Source organism: Mya arenaria, chromosome 7 (genome assembly GCF_026914265.1).
Source record: "Mya arenaria isolate MELC-2E11 chromosome 7, ASM2691426v1".
NCBI lineage: Eukaryota > Metazoa > Mollusca > Bivalvia > Myida > Myidae > Mya > Mya arenaria.
In genome coordinates, this window is record NC_069128.1 from 12,557,606 (window position 1) to 12,576,917 (window position 19,312).

At 40.0% G+C, this 19,312-nt stretch overlaps 1 protein-coding gene across 3 annotated transcripts in view; it reads left to right on the top strand.

The window, feature by feature from the left end:
* Positions 1-19,312, top strand: part of LOC128239804 (SWI/SNF-related matrix-associated actin-dependent regulator of chromatin subfamily D member 1-like) — a 94,234-nt gene that overhangs the window by 47,384 nt on the left and 27,538 nt on the right. For all 3 annotated transcript variants that reach the window (XM_052956239.1, XM_052956241.1, XM_052956240.1), the window contains 4 exons: positions 2,849-2,971; positions 4,163-4,288; positions 10,726-10,845; positions 19,054-19,155. In XM_052956239.1, the coding sequence (XP_052812199.1) occupies positions 2,849-2,971; positions 4,163-4,288; positions 10,726-10,845; positions 19,054-19,155 (471 nt within the window). The remainder of the gene's footprint in view (positions 1-2,848; positions 2,972-4,162; positions 4,289-10,725; positions 10,846-19,053; positions 19,156-19,312) is intronic.

A 19,312-nucleotide genomic window follows, 5' to 3' on the forward strand; every position in this document is an offset into this window, starting at 1 on the left:
AAAACAATGACGGAAACAATGTAAACAAAAACTTGATATTTGTTACTATTTTTAGATTTTCGGAAAATACGCATTAAATACGTCATGGTTGAGACTTGTCAAGTGCCAGTGTTTTTGATTGAGAAACAGAAGAAATATTACCTCTGACTTGTAAAAACAAGTTTATTATCAGAAGTGCTGCTAAAAAATCAAATCAGACTGCCAAAACAGGTCGGAGTGTAAGTGCAGACGACTGCGGTACTGTATATGTCAAATTTCCCCCCAAAATGTTGTAAAATTTTATACACTGTAGATAATTTATATAACACCTTAGTAATGTTGTTTCCTTTATGTTTTGACAGTTTTATTATGTCTTGGATATTTACAAAAATGCTGATTAGTAGGATGCCAATTAACAAGAATGATTAATGGTCTTTTGTACCGTACCGGTAACTTAGCAACGATCTCGGCCGAAGTGCGAAGTGATTTGACAAGTTGCTTATTGCACCATGTTCTTTAAAGTGACAGATTAATATGGTATTTTAGCATGGTTAATTTTGAGGTTTTTAAAATAAAATTAGTAAATCATGATTACTGGCTTGCTTATGCAGGATATTCTTTAGTATGTAGTGTCACATGTGTATCAGTATACTTATTCGTATAGTCATATTTGTCTGAAAAACCTTATTCCAATACTCCTCATTATTTAAAATTAAAGCCTGGAAAAGGCATTTCATATCCACTAAAATGGCTATGTTCAAGGAGCTTCCAGGGGCCTCTGGCCCCCTGGACCCCTGGCCAAGGCTTCGCCCTGGACCTGACTGGGGGCCCTGCGGCCCCCAGGCCCCCAGCATTTTTCAGGATTTTCAAAATTCTCAACTTTTACCCATGTGCCTCGATGAAATCTTGGAATAGTTTGAAACTACTAGGTCATGTGGTGTAAAAAATGAGGTCACTAGTTGAAATCTTGAAATCACATTAGAGGCATTTTGTATGGTCTAATATTCATGAAACTTGATCAGAATGTTTTCCTTAATGAACTCTTAGACATGTTTTAAACTGGGCACATGTGACAAAAAATTATGTCACTAGCTTTTACTTCAAATAATTCCAAACAAGCTCAAACTTATATCCAACGTTCATAACGGTCCATTTCTCTGCAGCCATATTACATGTTAATATAGGAGTATTCCACCTTCTTTTCATTTCCAAACCATGAATCTTGCCTAATCAGGCGGGGATATCAATTCAACGAATTTGCTTGTTTAAACTGATTAAAGACAGTTGACTGGTTGCTTATGATTGTTGCTTTCATTGTTGGTAGTATTGACATTCAAGTTTGCTCCAATTGAAAGTTGGGAGAACCCTCAAATGGGCTTCTGAAAAGCCAGTTTTACTTTTGCGGCGGGGTGCTTCAACCCCATTGCGGGGTCTTTAGCACTGCCCAAAAACCATCAACATGGTCAATCACATCCCTGAATATCACAACCTACGTACTTGTCTAAATCTCTATATCTTCTTATTTTGCCACATAACTGCAAAGCATGTTTTTTTCTCGTAAAGCGCAGTTTCTCTTTGATTGAGTTGATAAAAATCTTAATTTCATTAGAAAACTTAATTTACACCAAAGCTTGTCCGAGTGATAACTAGACAATTTCTGGACTTTTGATCACCAAACTTGACATTTAAGTTTGGGGGTGACCAGAAGTTGACCCCTATTGATTTTGAGGTCAAAGGACAAGGTCACAGTGACTTTTTATGTGAAAAGGTTGTCTGAGTGATAACTCGACAATGCCTGTACCCATGGCCCTCAACCTTGACTTGGAGGTAGGGCGTGACCAGTAGATGACCTTATTGATTTTGTGGTCATCAGATACAAAAGTCACTGTGACTTTTAACACAAAAAGCTTGTCTGATTGATATTTAATAATGCCTTGCCCTCTTCATTCTTACCAAATAGGTATGACTTCATTCTTACCACATTGGTATGTCATGTAACCAGGTATAATGCACCAGTCAATTGTAACCAGAGCTCCCCCAGGTCCGGGGAATAGCGGGGACTTTTACTTTCGGTCCAGCCAACCCTGGCTGAAATCTTCGCCCTGCGGGGACGAACGGATGGTAAAATCCCCGCCAAATGCCCCCGCACCCCAGGGACCCTAGGTAAGGCCCATTCCCCGCTATATTTAAAGCGAAGACAAAACCACTGCATTCACCCGGCACTGTGTGGCCTGAACGGTAAAAACACGGCCCATTTACCCGGTATACCCCCGGACCTGGGGGTAGGGGTAAGCGTGGTTACAATTGACTGGTGCATAAGTTACCCTCAGCTCACCAGTCTTGGTCGTCCTTCAAGACAAGTTGTGTTTTATTTTAGATGTAGTAATTATAAACTATCTTATATTGCTAAAATTTTGCAAAAACTTTCATAACTCACACTTTGAATGGTCATAATCTTAAAACTGCCTCAAAGGCATCTGATGTCAATGACAAATCAGCTGTCATTTCACTCCATGCATATTTCATTCAATCCTGACAACATGGCGCTCAAGGGGGGCATAATGTTTGACAAACATCTCTTGTATTGTATGTGTTTGTGACATGTTTTCAGGTGATGATCTAGTTCCCATGTTTACATGAAATCTCACGATGAGAGGAAATTAGACCTGGCCATCACAAGAAATCATCATTCGTAATCCCCAGAAGGCCTAACATTCCCTTTTATCTTGTTTTGGCCAAAAGAAAATCTTGTTCCAGAACCCAAGAATACATGATACTTCACACGTTTGAGAGGAAGCTGAACATCATTCTTGACACCCAGGAAGCCTTGCATTTCCTTTTACCTTAGTTCTAACTGAAATTGTTTCAGGTACGTGACCTGGTTCCGGAGTCCCAGGCCTACATGGACCTACTTGCGTTTGAGAGGAAGTTGGACGCAACCATCACGAGGAAACGCCTTGACATCCAGGAAGCGTTAAAACGGCCAATGAAGGTACATAGGAACAGTTGACTATTTCCCGTAAAAGTGTTTGTCTAAGAAATTAAATTACAGTATGAAGTTTGAATGGTAGACGCATTGCCTTTTATTTAAGGTTATAGCTAAACTGCTCAAAAAGCAAAGCATATAGAAATATAAATTACATTTGAGTCACAATTTCATAGGCAGTCATCTTGATCAGAATTAGAAATCTCAGCTAGAAAATGCTTGTTCTGCATGATTGAGTGTTTTCATGAAGAAATTTTTACACCTCAACTTCCATTCCTTAAATGAACGTCATTTCAGCAATTGCGTTCATCAATCGATGAACGCAACATCTTCGGATATGTTCGGATCGCAATTCATTGCATAACAATATACATGAAAAATATTTATCTTGTTATTGTTTGTATTGTGTCAGAAGGTCCCGTAAAATATAAATCAACATTTTAGAAAGTGATAGTTTTTTAAATTTTAAATGTGTAGTTACCATAACTGTTTTTTACGTTTAAAAGTGATTTCAAGTGGTTGATCTTTTCCCGCGATATTGTGACGTCATTTGAAAAAACCGCTTCCGGTTAAAGTCGGGTCGTTCTATTTACAGAGTGGGTAGGAATGGGTTACTGAAAAGTTTTTTTTAAATGAAAATAAGTTTTTTTAACAATTCTTGAATGAAATAATGAACTATTGGTGTAAATATAAGTAATGAATTGTGGGCTTGATGTCATTATCGGGGATATGAATGCAATTGGGCTGGTCAAAGTACTCGTGGAGTCCTTCGGACTCCACACACTTTGTCCAGCCCAATTGCGTTCATACCCCGATAATGACATCAAGCCCGCAATTCATTCCTTCATTAGAGTCTAGCACCATATTTATTTTAAACATTATTAGATCTCATAACTTGTTAATTTCAATCAACAAAGTTAAACTTTAATATAAACAAACAGGAATTCCTACATATTAAGTGCTTGGGGCTATATAAAAAAATACATTTGATTCTGGTTACCTGAATCTAGGCTACCTACGAAATAGGGGCCAACCTACCTACCCCACCTGTTTTTAAAAAGGATGTAACCCTTACCAAACTATTTTTGGGCCTTTGCTTTAGAAATTGTTCTGAATCTGAATTTTGATAAACACAAACTTTTGACCAGCAGAGGGGTTGTTAACTTGCTTATTTATCCACTGCTATTTATTTTACAGCAAAAGAGAAAGTTGCGTATCTTCATCTCAAACACGTTTTACCCGTCAAAGCCTGCGGAAAACGAGGGTGAGGAGGAGTCAGTGCCATCGTGGGAACTGAGGGTCGAAGGTCGACTACTGGAAGACGTGAGTACAAGGCCTTTTATTTGATCTTGTAAAATACCTCAAGGCCAGTATTCATAAAACATCTCAAGTCATTTTTCTCATTTAATTATGTCGTTGATCTTGGAGCAGCTGATTGGCTGGAAGAATTGAGGCAAATTATACATTTAGAGGCAAATAGTTCCTCAAAACATTCATATTGTTATTTAATGCAAATAATGTGAACATCTAGTTTTGGATGCTTTTTATTAGGCTATAAACTAGTGATGTGACCATGATAGATTATAATTGAAAATTGATTGGTTAGGCCTGAATTTGGCGACAATCGATTATAATTGGTCATAATCGATCATCCATCCAACCGGCGAGTTGTTTTTCTTCTTTCCTCTCATTAATTGGGTTTGGCTAATTTCCACCAATTTTTATGCCCCCGAAGGTGGGCATATTAAAATCGCACCGTCCGTCCGTCCGTGTGTCCGGCTCAATAACTCATGTCCGGGCTGTAACTTTCCCTTGTATGGACAGATTTTAAAATAACTTGCCACATGTGTTCGGCATACCAAGACGACGTGTCACGTGCAAGAACCGTGTCCCTACCTCTAAGGTCAAGGTCACTCTTAGGTGTTTATTCACAATGGCATGCTGCATATAAGGACATAGAGTATAGGTTGTCGTGTCCGGGCTGTAACTTTCCCTTGTATGGACAGATTTTAAAATAACTTGCCACATGTGTTCGGCATACCAAGACGACGTGTCGCGCGCAAGACCCATGTCCCTACCTCTTAGGTCAAGGTCACACTTAGGTGTTTATTTACAATGGAATGCTGCATATAAGGACATAGAGTATAGGTTGTCGTGTCCGGGCTGTAACTTTCCCTTGTATGGACAGATTTTAAAATAACTTGCCACATATGTGTTTGGCATACCAAGACGACGTGTTGCATGCAAGAACCGTGTCCCTACCTCTAAGGTCAAGGTCACACTTAGGTGTTTATTCACAATGGCATGCTGCATATAAGGACATAGAGTATAGGTTGTCGTGTCCGGACTGTAACTTTCCCTTGTATGGACAGATTTAAAAATAACTTGCCACATGTATTCGGCATACCAAGACGACGTGTCACGTGCAAGACCCGTGTCCCTACCTCTTAGGTCAAGGTCACACTTAGTGTTTATTCACAATGGAATGCTGCATATATGGACATAGAGTATAGGTTGTCGTGTCCGGGCTGTAACTTTCTCTTGTATGGACAAAATTTAAAATAACTTGCCACATATGTGTTCAGCATACCAAGACGACGTGTCACGTGCAACACCCATGTCCCTACCTCTAAGGTCAAGGTCACACTTAGGTGTTTATTCATAATGGAGTGCTGCATATAAGGATACAGAGTATTGGTTGTTATGTCCGGGCTGTAACTTTTTCTTGTATGGACAAAATTTAAAATAACTTGCCACATGTGTTCGACATACCAAGATGACGTGTCATGTGCAACACCCATGTCCCTACTTCTAAGGTGAAAGATGCACTTAGTGTTTATTCACAATGGAATGCTGAATATAAGGACATAAGAATGTAGGTTGTCAAGTATGGGTGGTATTTTTTTATGTTCAGAGGCAATTTAAAATAACTTGCCATATGTATTTGTTTGATCTTTAACTTTTCATGTACTGACCTTGTTCATAGGTCAATGTCACATTCGGGGGCATTAGTCACATACTGTGACAGCTCTTGTCTCCTTTGAGTTTGTTTATGCATATAAGTGTTCAGTTAACAATATGGCTTGGGTTTTCTGGTTAGCGCAGTGGTTAGTGCACTCGCTTATCTCCAAGGCGACTTGGGTTCGATTCCCGGCCTGGGCGCATGTGAGTTTGGTAAGTGGTCACCAAGCCGGACATGTGGGTTTTCTCAGGGTACTCAGGTTTCCCCCACAACACAAGACCACACTCTCGCGCAACATCGTGCCAACAAGAGTGACTTAGTATAAGCTTTCATAGCTTTTTTCACAATCGTTGTAAAATATATAACGTTTAAACTAATATGGCTGAAAGCATCAACAACACTAAATAACTACAAACATACGCATAACAAATATCAAATAAAAGCTAAGAATTACGAGTTATTGTACAAGAATAATACTACAATTATTGTCAAAAATTGATTGTACTATTGATAATCGGTTACTTGAGTGGAACCGATTTGCGATAGTCATACTGTAACCGATTCCCAACACTTCTATCAATAGAGATGAGGTGGGCATTTTTGCTCCTCTCTTTTTGTACAAATAGAGATGTATTTACCATGTATGTACCATTACTAGAGGACAATTGGTAAGTTCGTGTTAATGTTTCGGTTAATTATTCTTAAAAATGTATAATGTTCAGCGTGATAAATAAGCCTCATTATAAAGTATATTGAGTGCAGAACTTTTTTGTACCTGATGTTTTTTTCTTGAATAATTCCAAAGGTGAATGGACTTTTTCAAGGACTAAGTGCAATATTGAGTTGCAACCTCTAGCTTGTCAGGTCACGGACAGATGAGGAGAGTGACCTTATCAGTGCTACATTAACATTAGCATTTGTCATTTCATATGTATTGTTTCTATAACCCAGTAAATGGCCTTGCATCAGACTTAATTTCTTGAAATATCTAAAGTGTGATAGGTTATCTTCTCCTCTTGTAACATATTTGTTTTCAAAGAAGAAAGAGGACCTCTTTAGAGGACCTCTTTGCCAAACATTTCAGGCTGGTACTGTTGTCAAAACAACTTTGAATAACAGTCGTAAAGAAATATTTATGAAACAAGGAGAATTGAATAAAAACGTCACAAGATGAATGTGACACTGTGGATTTTGTCCTCTGCCTGCTGTACTATATGGGACATGCATCCAAATATCTTAAAACTAGGCATATCGAGTGTCATGTAAATTGAAAATTTGTACTTTCCGGTGTCAATATTTGTAATGTAGATGAAATATATACATAAGGGATGGTACGGGTAAAATGGGGTAATTCTATCCGTACAATTATTTCATTGGAATGACAATCTCATAAAATAATCTTATGTTTCAGTAGTTTCTGTATTAGTTACAAGCTGCTGGAATATTGCCATGACTTTGGGATAGAAGTACTCTGGAAGTATATAATAATGAATAGGATAGTTTTACATGTCTGACATCGATAGCTTTGTCCTCTATTTTTATTGACAAAGTACATGTGTGTCATTAAGAAAATCGGTCATCAAAATTAGTCCTGAATTAAGAACTCAAGCCCAAATCCTTACATTACTGTTGTTATAAGCCAGGCTTTGCAAAATCTAAATTTTGGACAAGCCCTGAGGCTATTTCACTATTGCTGGGCATGGGGGTTTGTGCAAGGATTTAAGCTGCTGAACAATGCCCTAAATCCTGGCTGAATATCAGGTTCATAAACCAGCTTGGTACAGAAAAGCCTTACCCAAATATTAAGTCATCTTTATTGCATAAAGACGCAAGTCAATAGCAAGCTTTATTTTGTTAGCGATTTCAAATTACAATAGCAAATGGTTACTACACCATAAATGTTTAGTGAGGTTTATAATTATTGAAGTATGAAAACAGCAAAGAAATAAAGTTAATTCATATGAATGTATGTTTAATTATGACTTTGCAAGATCAAAATAAGACTATTCACAAATATAACACATCAATAATGAGAAGGGAAGAGGCTATTTGCCATCATATTGCAGCTATGTAAACACAGGTATTGCTATTATAAACAACATGGCAAATATACAAATGAACATGTTCACATTCTGGGGGTGTTATGAATCTTTACCTTTACCTGTACTTTTTAACTTTAACCTGAATATTTTATAGGCAAAAGCTATAGTAAGTCTTGCTACCTGTGATTTGTTGTGTGCTACTTTTTAACTTTGTCTTAAAACTGGGGCGTGGAAATTCTTTCCTCTTAAATATGAATCGATTGTATAACCTAGCTATTACCCGATTGTATAACCTAGCTATTACCCGTGGTGTATTAGGCCTAAGAAAATAAATTGTGTGGTTCGGGTCACCCGACCCTACCTGGAAAATACCGCCAACCCTACTGTGTTTTTTTATGGTGGGATGTTCGAGAAAAAAAAATCGCCATTTTGTGCCGTCATAATCATTGTAAAAACAGCGTGTGGTCGCCATAACACTCCATTCATGTCGATTGAATGTCGTCTAATTTTAATATACCCCACCAACCACTACAGGACAAGACATGACCCTTTTCACTGGTCATGTTTTTATCCAATGATGCAACATAAAAAAAATAGTTTAAATAAAATAGCAGCAGGGCAAACATACTACTAGTATAGAAAGGAAATTTAAAATTCTGAGAGTTCTGACACAGGCTGGTGCCTGACAAAATGTGACTTTATTTTAAACTGGGACTGAAACTTGGATCTGTTGCCATTTGTACAGTTTATAAAATATTCCTAACTTTACTTCTTGGAGAATGGCAGAGAAATGTTTTTGAAATGCTGAAGCAGGTCAGTATTGTCATTTAATTATCAATATGTAACGAATGACAACGAAACTCGGCTAGCTCAGTTGGGAGAGCACCGGTCAAATAATCTAAGGGTTTGTTTATCCAGGAAAATCATTGTTACCGAATGTTTAGCCCCAGTAATGTCCTAATGTAACTGAAATACTGTTGAAAAGGGACAAAAACAAAGCAAACAAACCTGTACCAAACTAAAAACCTAAAAAAAAAAAAAAAATCCCTACCTACCCTACCTATTCTTTGTAGCCATGTTACCCTAACCACACAATTTACTTTTTTAGGCCTTAAAAGTACAAAGGTTGGAAACCATATTTTAGGTGATTACCAAAATATTATTGTACACCAGTATTGCATTGGCTCTCAGTAAAATAAATCAAGCTTTCAGATATCTAACGCAATGTTAAAGCAATCTGGTCATAAAGTGTGGCCAGGGGATTATAGAAATGTACTTTGTCCGTCTGCCTGTCCGTCCATCTGTCTGTCCTTAACATTTCATGTCCGGGCTTTAACTTACTTATGCATTGATGGATTACCATATTACTTGGTACAAATGTTGTCCTCATTGAGACGATGTGCAGTAACCTTGACCCGGGTCCATACCTCAAAGGTCAAGGTCACACGAGACATTTAAAGGTCAGAGTACACATCCTTGTGTCCGCGCTATAATTTACTTATGCATTGATTGATTACCATATTACTTGGTACAAATGTTGTCCTTATTGAGATGATGTGCAGTGACCTTGACTCAGGTCCATACATTTAAGGTCATGGTCACACAAGACATTTAAAGGTCAGAGTACCCATGCTGGTGTCGGCGCTATAACTTACTTATGCATTGATGTATTACCATATTACTTTATCAAAAATATTTAAGGCTTGCTATTTCATCCATGTTATAAATCAAGGTTTCATTTACCTTCTTCTTTTTTAGCCACAATAACCTTGACATTGATCTTACCAACACTTCACACAATATGAATAACTTAAACAAATATCCTTTTATAATATGTTTATTTATGCAAGAATATTTAGGTTACCAATCAAACAACTTGTATTTCCTATATTCCCACTCTTGACCAGTGGTTGTGTACAATTTTGGTCAGATTCAACGTACCAGTCAGGTTGCGAGAAAAACAAAATATACTAAAAAACAATGGCGGGGGATTCAAACAAGGCTTGTTGCTGTATCTTCACAACAAGCCTTGTTTGAATTGCTTTGTCAAGAATTATTTCACCTGGATTTTTATGCCCCAAAGATGGGGCATAGTTAAAATGCACATCAAGTGTGTCCATCAGTCTGTCCATTCATCTGATTTTCAGACTGGGCTGTAACTTTGTCATGCTAGGAGGGATTTTAAAACTACTGGGCATATAATGTTTGATGCAAAAAGACAACATGTGCATGACTTACGTTCCTATGGCATATATCAAGGTCATACTTACATCATTTCAGAATGCTGTAAATATGCATAATATACAGCATGGTTGTTCATGTCTGGCCTAAAACTTTGTCATTCATGAAGGGATTTTAAAACTTCTTAACTCATGTATTCAGTCATGCATGACCTACATTCTGTCCTCTAACTTCATCACTTCCCCACACTTGAGGTGAACCATCATTGGGCCTAGCATATGCTTGTAGTTAATGCTTGCGTTTCCTGTAAAACATTTTTCCTGAAAATTAAACTTTCCTTCACTTGGCATTGTCTAAGCATTACTTTTCCCTAAATTTTGTATCTATAGTTTTAATGCTGCACAACATCCTACATGCAATACTAACAGAATAAACCTTTCCTTGTTTTTACTCCCCACATCCCCTTAGCAGGCCAGGCTAACACCTATGGGTTGGTTAAGCTAGTCCCTTTCATAATAATGAGAGTCATCACATTCGCAGTATAAACTGAACTGTCCATTTTTGCTCTATTTCAGGCTGCAAGTGCAAAGCTGAGCGATACTGGAAAGATGAAGAGAAAGTTTTCTTCCTTCTTCAAAAGCCTTGTGATTGAGCTGGACAAGGAGCTGTATGGTCCCGACAACCATCTTGTAGAGGTGTGTGCAATTCCCTTGTATTGTACACTTGTTTACTCTTATTTCACTTTCTGACACTTTCCCGAGTGTTGAACAGTCTTCCCTGTTGTAAAGGTGCTTGCATTTCCCTTGTATTGTACAGTTCTCAATCTTGTAGACGTGCATGCACTTCCTTAGTACAGTACAGTCCACAATCTTGTAGGGGTGCTTGCACTTCCCTAGTACAGTACAGTCCTCAATCTTGTAGGGGTGCTTGCACTTCCCTAGTACAGTACAGTTCTCAATCTTGTAGAGGTGCATGTATTTCCCTAGTACAGTGCAGTCCTCAATCTTGTAGGTGTGCTTGCACTTCCCTAGTACAGTACAGTCCACAATCTTGTAGAGGTGCATGCACTTCCCTAGTACAGTACAGTCCTCAATCTAGTAGGTGTGCTTGCACTTCCCTAGTACAGTACAGTCCACAATCTTGTAGAGGTGCATGCACTTCCCTAGTACAGTACAGTCCTCAATCTTGTAGAGGTGCATGCATTTCCCTAGTACAGTACAATCCACAATCTTGTAGAGGTGCATGCACTTCCCTAGTACAGTACAGTCCTCAATCTTGTAGAGGTGCATGTACTTCCTTAGTACAGTACAGTCCTCAATCTTGTAGGTGTGCTTGCACTTCCTGGTACAGTACAGTCCTCAATCTTATAGAGGTGCTTGCACTTCCCTAGTACAGTACAGTCCTCAATCTTGTAGAGGTGCTTGCACTTCCCTAGTTAGTACAGTCCTCAATCTTGTAGAGGTGCATGCACTTCCCTAGTACAGTGCAGTCCTCAATCTTGTAGGTGTGCTTGCACTTCCCTAGTACAGTACAGTCCTCAATCTTGTAGAGGTGCATGCACTTCCCTAGTACAGTACAGTCCTCAATCTTGTAGAGGTTCATGCACTTCCATAGTACAGTGCAGTCCTCAATCTTGTAGGTGTGCTTGCACTTCCTGGTACAGTACAGTCCTCAATCTTGCAGAGGTGCTTGTACTTCCCTAGTGTTGTACAGTCCTCAATCTTGTAGAGGTGATTGCACTTCCCTAGTACAGTACAGTCCTCAATCTTGTAGAGGTGCATGCACTTCCCTAGTACAGTACAGTCCTCAATCTTGTAGAGGTGCATGCACTTCCCTAGTACAGTGCAGTCCTCAATCTTGTAGAGGTGCATGCATTTCCATAGTACAGTACAGTCCTCAATCTTGTAGAGGTGCTTGCACTTCCCTAGTACAGTGCAGTCCTCAATCTTGTAGAGGTGCATGCACTTCCCTAGTACAGTGCAGTCCTCAATCTTGTAGAGGTGCTTGCACTTCCATAGTACAGTACAGTCCTCAATCTTGTAAAGGTGCTTCCATTTCCCAAGTATTGTACAGTTCTGCATCTTTTAGAGGTGCATGCACTTCCCTAGTCCAGTACAGTCCACAATCTTGTAGAGGTGCATGCACTTCCCTAGTACAGTGCAGTCCTCAATCTTGTAGGTTTGCTTGCACTTCCCTAGTACAGTACAGTCCACAATCTTGTAGAGGTGCATGCACTTCCCTAGTACAGTACAGTCCACAATCTTGTAGAGGTGCATGCACTTCCCTAGTACAGTGCAGTCCTCAATCTTGTAGGTTTGCTTGCACTTCCCTAGTACAGTACAGTCCACAATCTTGTAGAGGTGCATGCACTTCCCTTGTACAGTACAGTCCTCAATCTTGTAGAGGTGCATGCACTTCCCTAGTACAGTACAGTCCTCAATCTTGTAGAGGTGCATGCACTTCCCTAGTATAGTACAGTCCTCAATCTTGTAGAGGTGCATGCACTTCCCTAGTACAGTACAGTCCACAATCTTGTAGAGGTGCATGCACTTCCCTAGTACAGTGCAGTCCTCAATCTTGTAGAGGTGCTTGCACTTCCCTAGTACAGTACAGTCCACAATCTTATAGAGGTGCATGCACTTCCCTAGTACAGTACAGTCCTCAATCTTGTAGAGGTGCATGCACTTCCCTAGTACAGTACAGAACTCAATCTTGTAGAGGTACATGCACTTCCCTAGTCCAGTACAGTCCACAATCTTGTAGAGGTGCATGCACTTCCCTAGTACAGTACAGTCCTCAATCTTGTAGGTGTGCTTGCACTTCCCTAGTACAGTACAGTCCTCAATCTTGTAGAGGTGCATGCACTTCCCTAGTACAGTACAGTCCTCAATCTTGTAGAGGTGCTTGCACTTCCCTAGTACAGTACAGTCCTCAATCTTGTAGAGGTGCTTGTACTTCCCTAGTACAGTGCAGTCCTCAATCTTGTAGAGGTGCTTGCACTTCCCTAGTACAGTACAGTCCTCAATCTTGTAGAGGTGCTTGCACTTCCATAGTACAGTACAGTCCTCAATCTTGTAAAGGTGCTTGCATTTCCCAAGTATTGTACAGTTCTGCATCTTTTAGAGGTGCATGCACTTCCATAGTACAGTACAGTCCTCAATCTTGTAGAGGTGCATGCACTTCCCTAGTACAGTACAGTCCTCAATCTTGTAGAGGTGCATGCACTTCCATAGTACAGTGCAGTCCTCAATCTTGTAGGTGTGCTTGCACTTCCTGGTACAGTACAGTCCTCAATCTTGTAGAGGTGCTTGCACTTCCCTAGTCCAGTACAGTCCACAATCTTGTAGAGGTGCATGCACTTCCCTAGTACAGTACAGTCCACAATCTTGTAAGAGGTGCATGCAATTCCCTAGTACAGTACAGTCCTCAATCTTGTAGAGGTGCATGCACTTCCCTAGTACAGTACAGTCCTCAATCTTGTAGAGGTGCATGCACTTCCCTAGTCCAGTGCAGTCCTCAATCTTGTGAGGAGCTTGCACTTCTCCAGTGATGAACAGTCCCTCATCTTGTAGAGGTTGCTTGCTCTTCCCTAGTGTTGAACAGTCCTTCATCTTGTAGAGGTTGATTGCTCTTCCCTAGTGTTGAACAGTCCTTCATCTTGTAGAGGTGTTTGCACTTCCCTAGTGTTGAACAGTCCTTCATCTTGTAGAGGTTGCTTGCTCTTCTCTAGTGTTGAACAGTCCCTCATCTTGTAGAGGTTGCTTGCTCTTCCTCAGTGTTGAACAGTCCTTCATCTTGTGGAGGTTGCTTGCTCTTCTCTAGTGTTGAACAGTCCCTTATCTTGTAGAGGTTGCTTGCTCTTTCCTAGTGTTGAACAGTCCTTCATCTTGTAGAGGTTGCTTGCTCTTCCTCAGTGTTGAACAGTCCCTCATCTTGTAGAGGTTGCTTGCTCTTCCTCAGTGTTGAACAGTCCTTCATCATGTAGAGGTTGCTTGCTCTTCCTCAGTGTTGAACAGTCCCTCATCTTGTAGAGGTTGCTTGCTCTTCCTCAGTGCTGAACAGTCACTCATCTTGTAGAGGTTGCTTGCTCTTCCCTAGTGTTGAACAGTCCCTCATCTTGTAGAGGTTGCTTGCTCTTCCTCAGTGTTGAACAGTCCCTCATCTTGTAGAGGTTGCTTGCTCTTCCTCAGTGTTGAACAGTCCTTCATCATGTAGAGGTTGCTTGCTCTTCCTCAGTGTTGAACAGTCCCTCATCTTGTAGAGGTTGCTTGCTCTTCCTCAGTGCTGAACAGTCACTCATCTTGTAGAGGTTGCTTGCTCTTTCCTAGTGTTGAACAGTCCCTCATCTTGTAGAGGTTGCTTGCTCTTCTTCAGTGTTGAACAGTCCTTCATCATGTAGAGGTTGCTTGCTCTTCTCTAGTGTTGAACAGTCCCTCATCTTGTAGAGGTTGCTTGCTCTTCCTCAGTGTTGAACAGTCCTTCATCATGTAGAGGTTGCTTGCTCTTCTCTAGTGTTGAACAGTCCCTCATCTTGTAGAGGTTGATTGCTCTTCCCTAGTGTTGAACAGTCGTCCTTCATCTTGTAGAGGTTGCTTGCTCTTCCCTAGTGTTGAACAGTCCTTCATCTTGTAGAGGTGTTTGCACTTCCCTTAAATTGTGCCGTACTGAGAACAGTATTTTATTAAATGGGTGATGTTAACCAAGTTATTTTTTTTCTGGTGTTAGATGTGTCTTCCTCTCAACAAATAAATGATGTCCTTTGTGTGATCCCTTAACATTACCAGTGACTGTGTAGTGGCTGTAAAGCAGTGTAGTGGAGGTGGCAGTACTGCATGTGTTCCTACGCAAAGGAGCATGTCTGTTAGATGTATATAAGTGTCTGCCCCTCAACTAAGACGTCCTTAGTTTTATCACTGATGTTTACAAGAAATTGTTTAGGCCGGATTGACGGCATCTTCTGACACCCCTGATACACGACTGCGTTTTGCTTTGTTTTGTTCTATGGGCAATTTAGATAGGAAAATATGCATGGCACTCATAATAAAAAAGTTTGCGTAGAAAAAGAATTTTGCTAAAAGGTTGATTAGAACTCTTTTCACCAGATCGCTACAAATTTGAAACAGCTATTTAGACCACTCGCCTGTGGAGAAAATGACAATACAGGGTTATTGAAGAGTATTGAATTGTTACATGAGATTGCATTGGATTAAAAGTTGTCTCCAGGCCATATGCATAATTATTAAAACTAGATTTTGTGAATTATCACACGGTCTGTATGAATTTTAACAGAAAGTAGTACTGCGTTTTCCGACGTTAGATATTTTGACCAAATTTAGGAATATTTAAAGTTCACATAATTTTTTTCACATAATTCAGGCATATATTTATAAGGGTGCCTTTCGTAAGAATTAAAATCTATTTTGTGTAATCAAAAATTAATATTAATTTTGACAAATAAAGAAGACAATTTTCGCTAACTTTCAGCTCAATGCTCATGGGAAATATATTTCGGATTTTTATTAAGTGCTTGTTTTATCAAGCATTGTGGACTTTGCCAAAGAATCTTTACTGAAATAGATCATCCATTGAATGCGGAGTTAAATTTGGAATTGTTATGTATTGTTACCAAATTTGGACTCAAATTAATGGAGTGTTATATTTAGTTGTTCCTTTGATCATGCTTATAACAGAATAGTTACGAACCTCAATCAGTACAATTATTGAAGATGATAGCAATGAAACTTTTTATGCTACTCTTTTTTTGCCTTAAATTCTATGAAATTGAGAATGTCAGTCACAAGTTTGTTCCAAATAGAGACAAGTTTGTATCCATGTTTATTGAAAGCTTTTGTGCCCTATTTAGTGTAAATATCATGCAAACATTTGATAGATTATTAACTTACATTAAAGGCACTCTATATTGGTTGATGCCAAAATGGTTTTTATTAATTTTGATGCATTGCCATGATAAACTCATTTGTCTTTAATGATAACAACAAAGATAAGCATATGAATTTATGTACTTACAAAAAGATAAGCCATCTTCAATGATGTTGTTTTTCATAATTAGCTCCATGGCCACAGATTCCCCTGTTAAAAAAGTGCAAAATCGTCTTTAAAATTTATATTTTTTGGTCTGTAGATAAATAATATGCATTTTCTTTTTATTATGAAAGTTGTGTTGAAGATAATAACGCATTAAAGTTAAAAAGTAACTTTGCATCAATCTATAATGTGGGCCTTTAAGTCTGGTTTTATGCATACATCCGGGCTGGAACATAAATCATAGAAGCAAAAAAATTGGCCACATGCCATGAGGACTTGCAGTGTTTTTTTGCTTTTTGATTAGTAACCTAGTGTCCTAAAACTATTTCGTCCAATGATAAAGTGCTACGCAGTTTTGATAATGAAGTGATTTATGGAATGTTGTCCAAAAAGAATGTCAGCATGATATATATTTATTTACAAGTACGTAATAACATTGGACTCATGTAAAAAACTGTCCTTCTTTTTTTGGCGAGCATTCATTTACTTTAGAATTGCTGTGTTCTGAATATTGGCCATATATAAAACTAGTCCACTGTTCGAAGTCTGAGTGTCAAAAAAAAAAACAACCTGTTTGATTATTCTCCATTGAAATGTTCTATTTTTGTCAATTAGTTCAATTATCAGCAAAGTCATCTATGCGGCCGACTTATTCAATTTTACAGTAGAATTTCACAAATACATTTGAATAGAAGTTGACTGATTTATTAACAAAAGTGCAAATTAATATTGATCAAAAGTTAAAAATAGTTTTAATCCCCTTACAATGGGCCACTGTGTTTACATATGAACAGTGAGCAATAGTTGCAAGTCCCATAGGTAATAGTAAGAACATGCTGTGTCAATTCTTGCTTTCTCAAGGTCTTTGTTCACTTCAAGAGTGGGAGTAGGGGAGGTAACTGTGAGCAGGAGTAGGAGAGGTAACTGTGAGCAGGAGAAGGAGAGGTAACTGTGAGCAGGAGAAGGGGAGGTAACTGTGAGCAGGAGTAGGGGAGGTAACTGTAAGCGGAAGTAGGAGAGGAAATTGTCAGCGGGAGTAGGAGAGGTAACTGTCAGCGGGAGTAGGAGAGATAATTGTCAGCGGGTGTAGGGGAGGTAACTGTGAGCAGGAGTAGGAGAGGTAAATGTGAGGGGGAGTAGGAGAGGTAACTGCGAGCGGGAGTAGGAGAGGTAACTGTGAGTGGGAGTAGGGGAGGTAACTGTGAGCAGGAGTAGGAGAGGTAACTGTGAGTGGGAGTAGGGGAGGTAACTGTGAGCAGGAGTAGGAGAGGTTATTGTGAACGGGAGTAGGGGAGGTATCTGTGAGTAGGGGAGGTAACTGTGAGTAGGAGTAGGAGAGGTAACTGAGAGCGGGAGTAGGAGAGGTTATTGTGAACGGGAGTAGGGGAGGTAACTGTGAGCAGGAGTAGGAGAGGTAACTGTGAGTAGGAGTAGGGGAGGTTAATGTGAGCAGGAGTAGGAGAGGTTATTGTGAATGTGAGTAGGGGAGGTAACTGTGAGCAGGAGTAGGAGAGGTAGCTGTGAGCAGGAGTAGGAGAGGTAACTGTGAGCGGGAGTAGGATAGGTAACTGTGAGCGGGAGTAGGAGAGGTAACTGTGAGCAGGAGTAGGAGAGGTAACTGTGAGCAGGAGTAGGATAGGTAACTGTGAGCTGGAGTAGGATAGGTAACTGTGAGCGGGAGTAGGAGAGGTAACTGTCAGCGAGAGTAGGAGAGGTTACTGTGAGCAGGAGTAGGGGAGGTAACTGTGAGCTGGAGTAGGAGAGGTAACTGTGAGTGGGAGTAGGTGAGGTAACTGTGAGCAGGAGTAGGTGAGGTAACTGTGAGTGGGAGTAGGTGAGGTAACTGTGAGCAGGAGTAGGTGAGGTAACTGTGAGCAGGAGTAGGAGAGGTAACTGTGAGCGGGAGTAGGAGAGGTAATTGTGAGCAAGAGTAGGAGAGGTAACAGTGAGCACTGTGAGCAGGAGTAGGAGAGGTAACTGTGAGGGGGAGTAGGAGATGTAAATGTGAGCAGGAGTAGGTGAGGTAACTGTGAGGGGGAGTAGGTGAGGTAACTGTAAGGGGGAGTAGGAGAGGAACTGTGAGGGGGAGTGGGAGAGGTAAATGTGAGCAGGAGTAGGTGAGGTAACTGTGAGGGGGGGTAGGAGAGGTAACTGTGAGGGGGAGTAGGAGAGGTAAATGTGAGCACTGTGAGCAGGAGTAGGTGAGGTAACTGTGAGGGGGAGTAGGAGAGATAACTGTGAGCAGGAGTAGGAGAGGTAACTGTGAGGGGGAGTCGGCGAGGTAACTGTAAGGGGGAGTAGGTGAGGTAACTGTAAGGGGGAGTAGGTGAGGTAACTGTAAGGGGGAGTAGGAGAGGTAACTGTGAGCAGGAGTAGGAGAGGTAAATGTGAGCAGGAGTAGGAGAGGTAAATGTGAGCAAGAGTAGGAGGGGTTCCTGTGAGCGGGAGTTGCAGAGGTAACTGTGAGCAATAGAAGAGGTTACTGTGAGCTGGAGTAGGATCATTCACTGATTTCAGCAGGCAGGGAGCGAGAAGTTGTCAATATAATTGTAAAAATCAATTCTGAAAAATTAAGAGTGGTTTTATAGGTTTGGAATGTAAGTTAGAATATAAGCATAACTTAATTATACCCTTTGACTTTAACATAGAATAGTGGACTTGTATTGCCATCCCAAGTAGTTCATGTTCTCAATCATCAGAGTTATGTTGTTACTGCAATTACATGGTATTATTATTTAGTTGATAGATTGATCATTTTATTGTTGAAATATTTCAAGTATTCATTTAAACGATCTGAATTTTGAACGTCACATACATATGTGAGCAATCAGTGAATTAAAATTAATTTATATTTTTAGTGGCATCGCACTACAAACACCCAGGAAACAGATGGATTCCAGGTGAAACGTCCTGGTGACCAGAATGTCCGATGTACAGTGCTGCTGATGCTGGATTATCAGGTACAGTTACCCACAACCCTCAGACTAAACGTCCTGGTGACCAGAATGTCTGATGTACAGTGCTGCTGATGCTGGATTATCAGGTACAGTTACACACAACCCTCAGACTAAACATCCTGGTGACCAGAATGTCCGATGTACAGTGCTGCTGATGCTG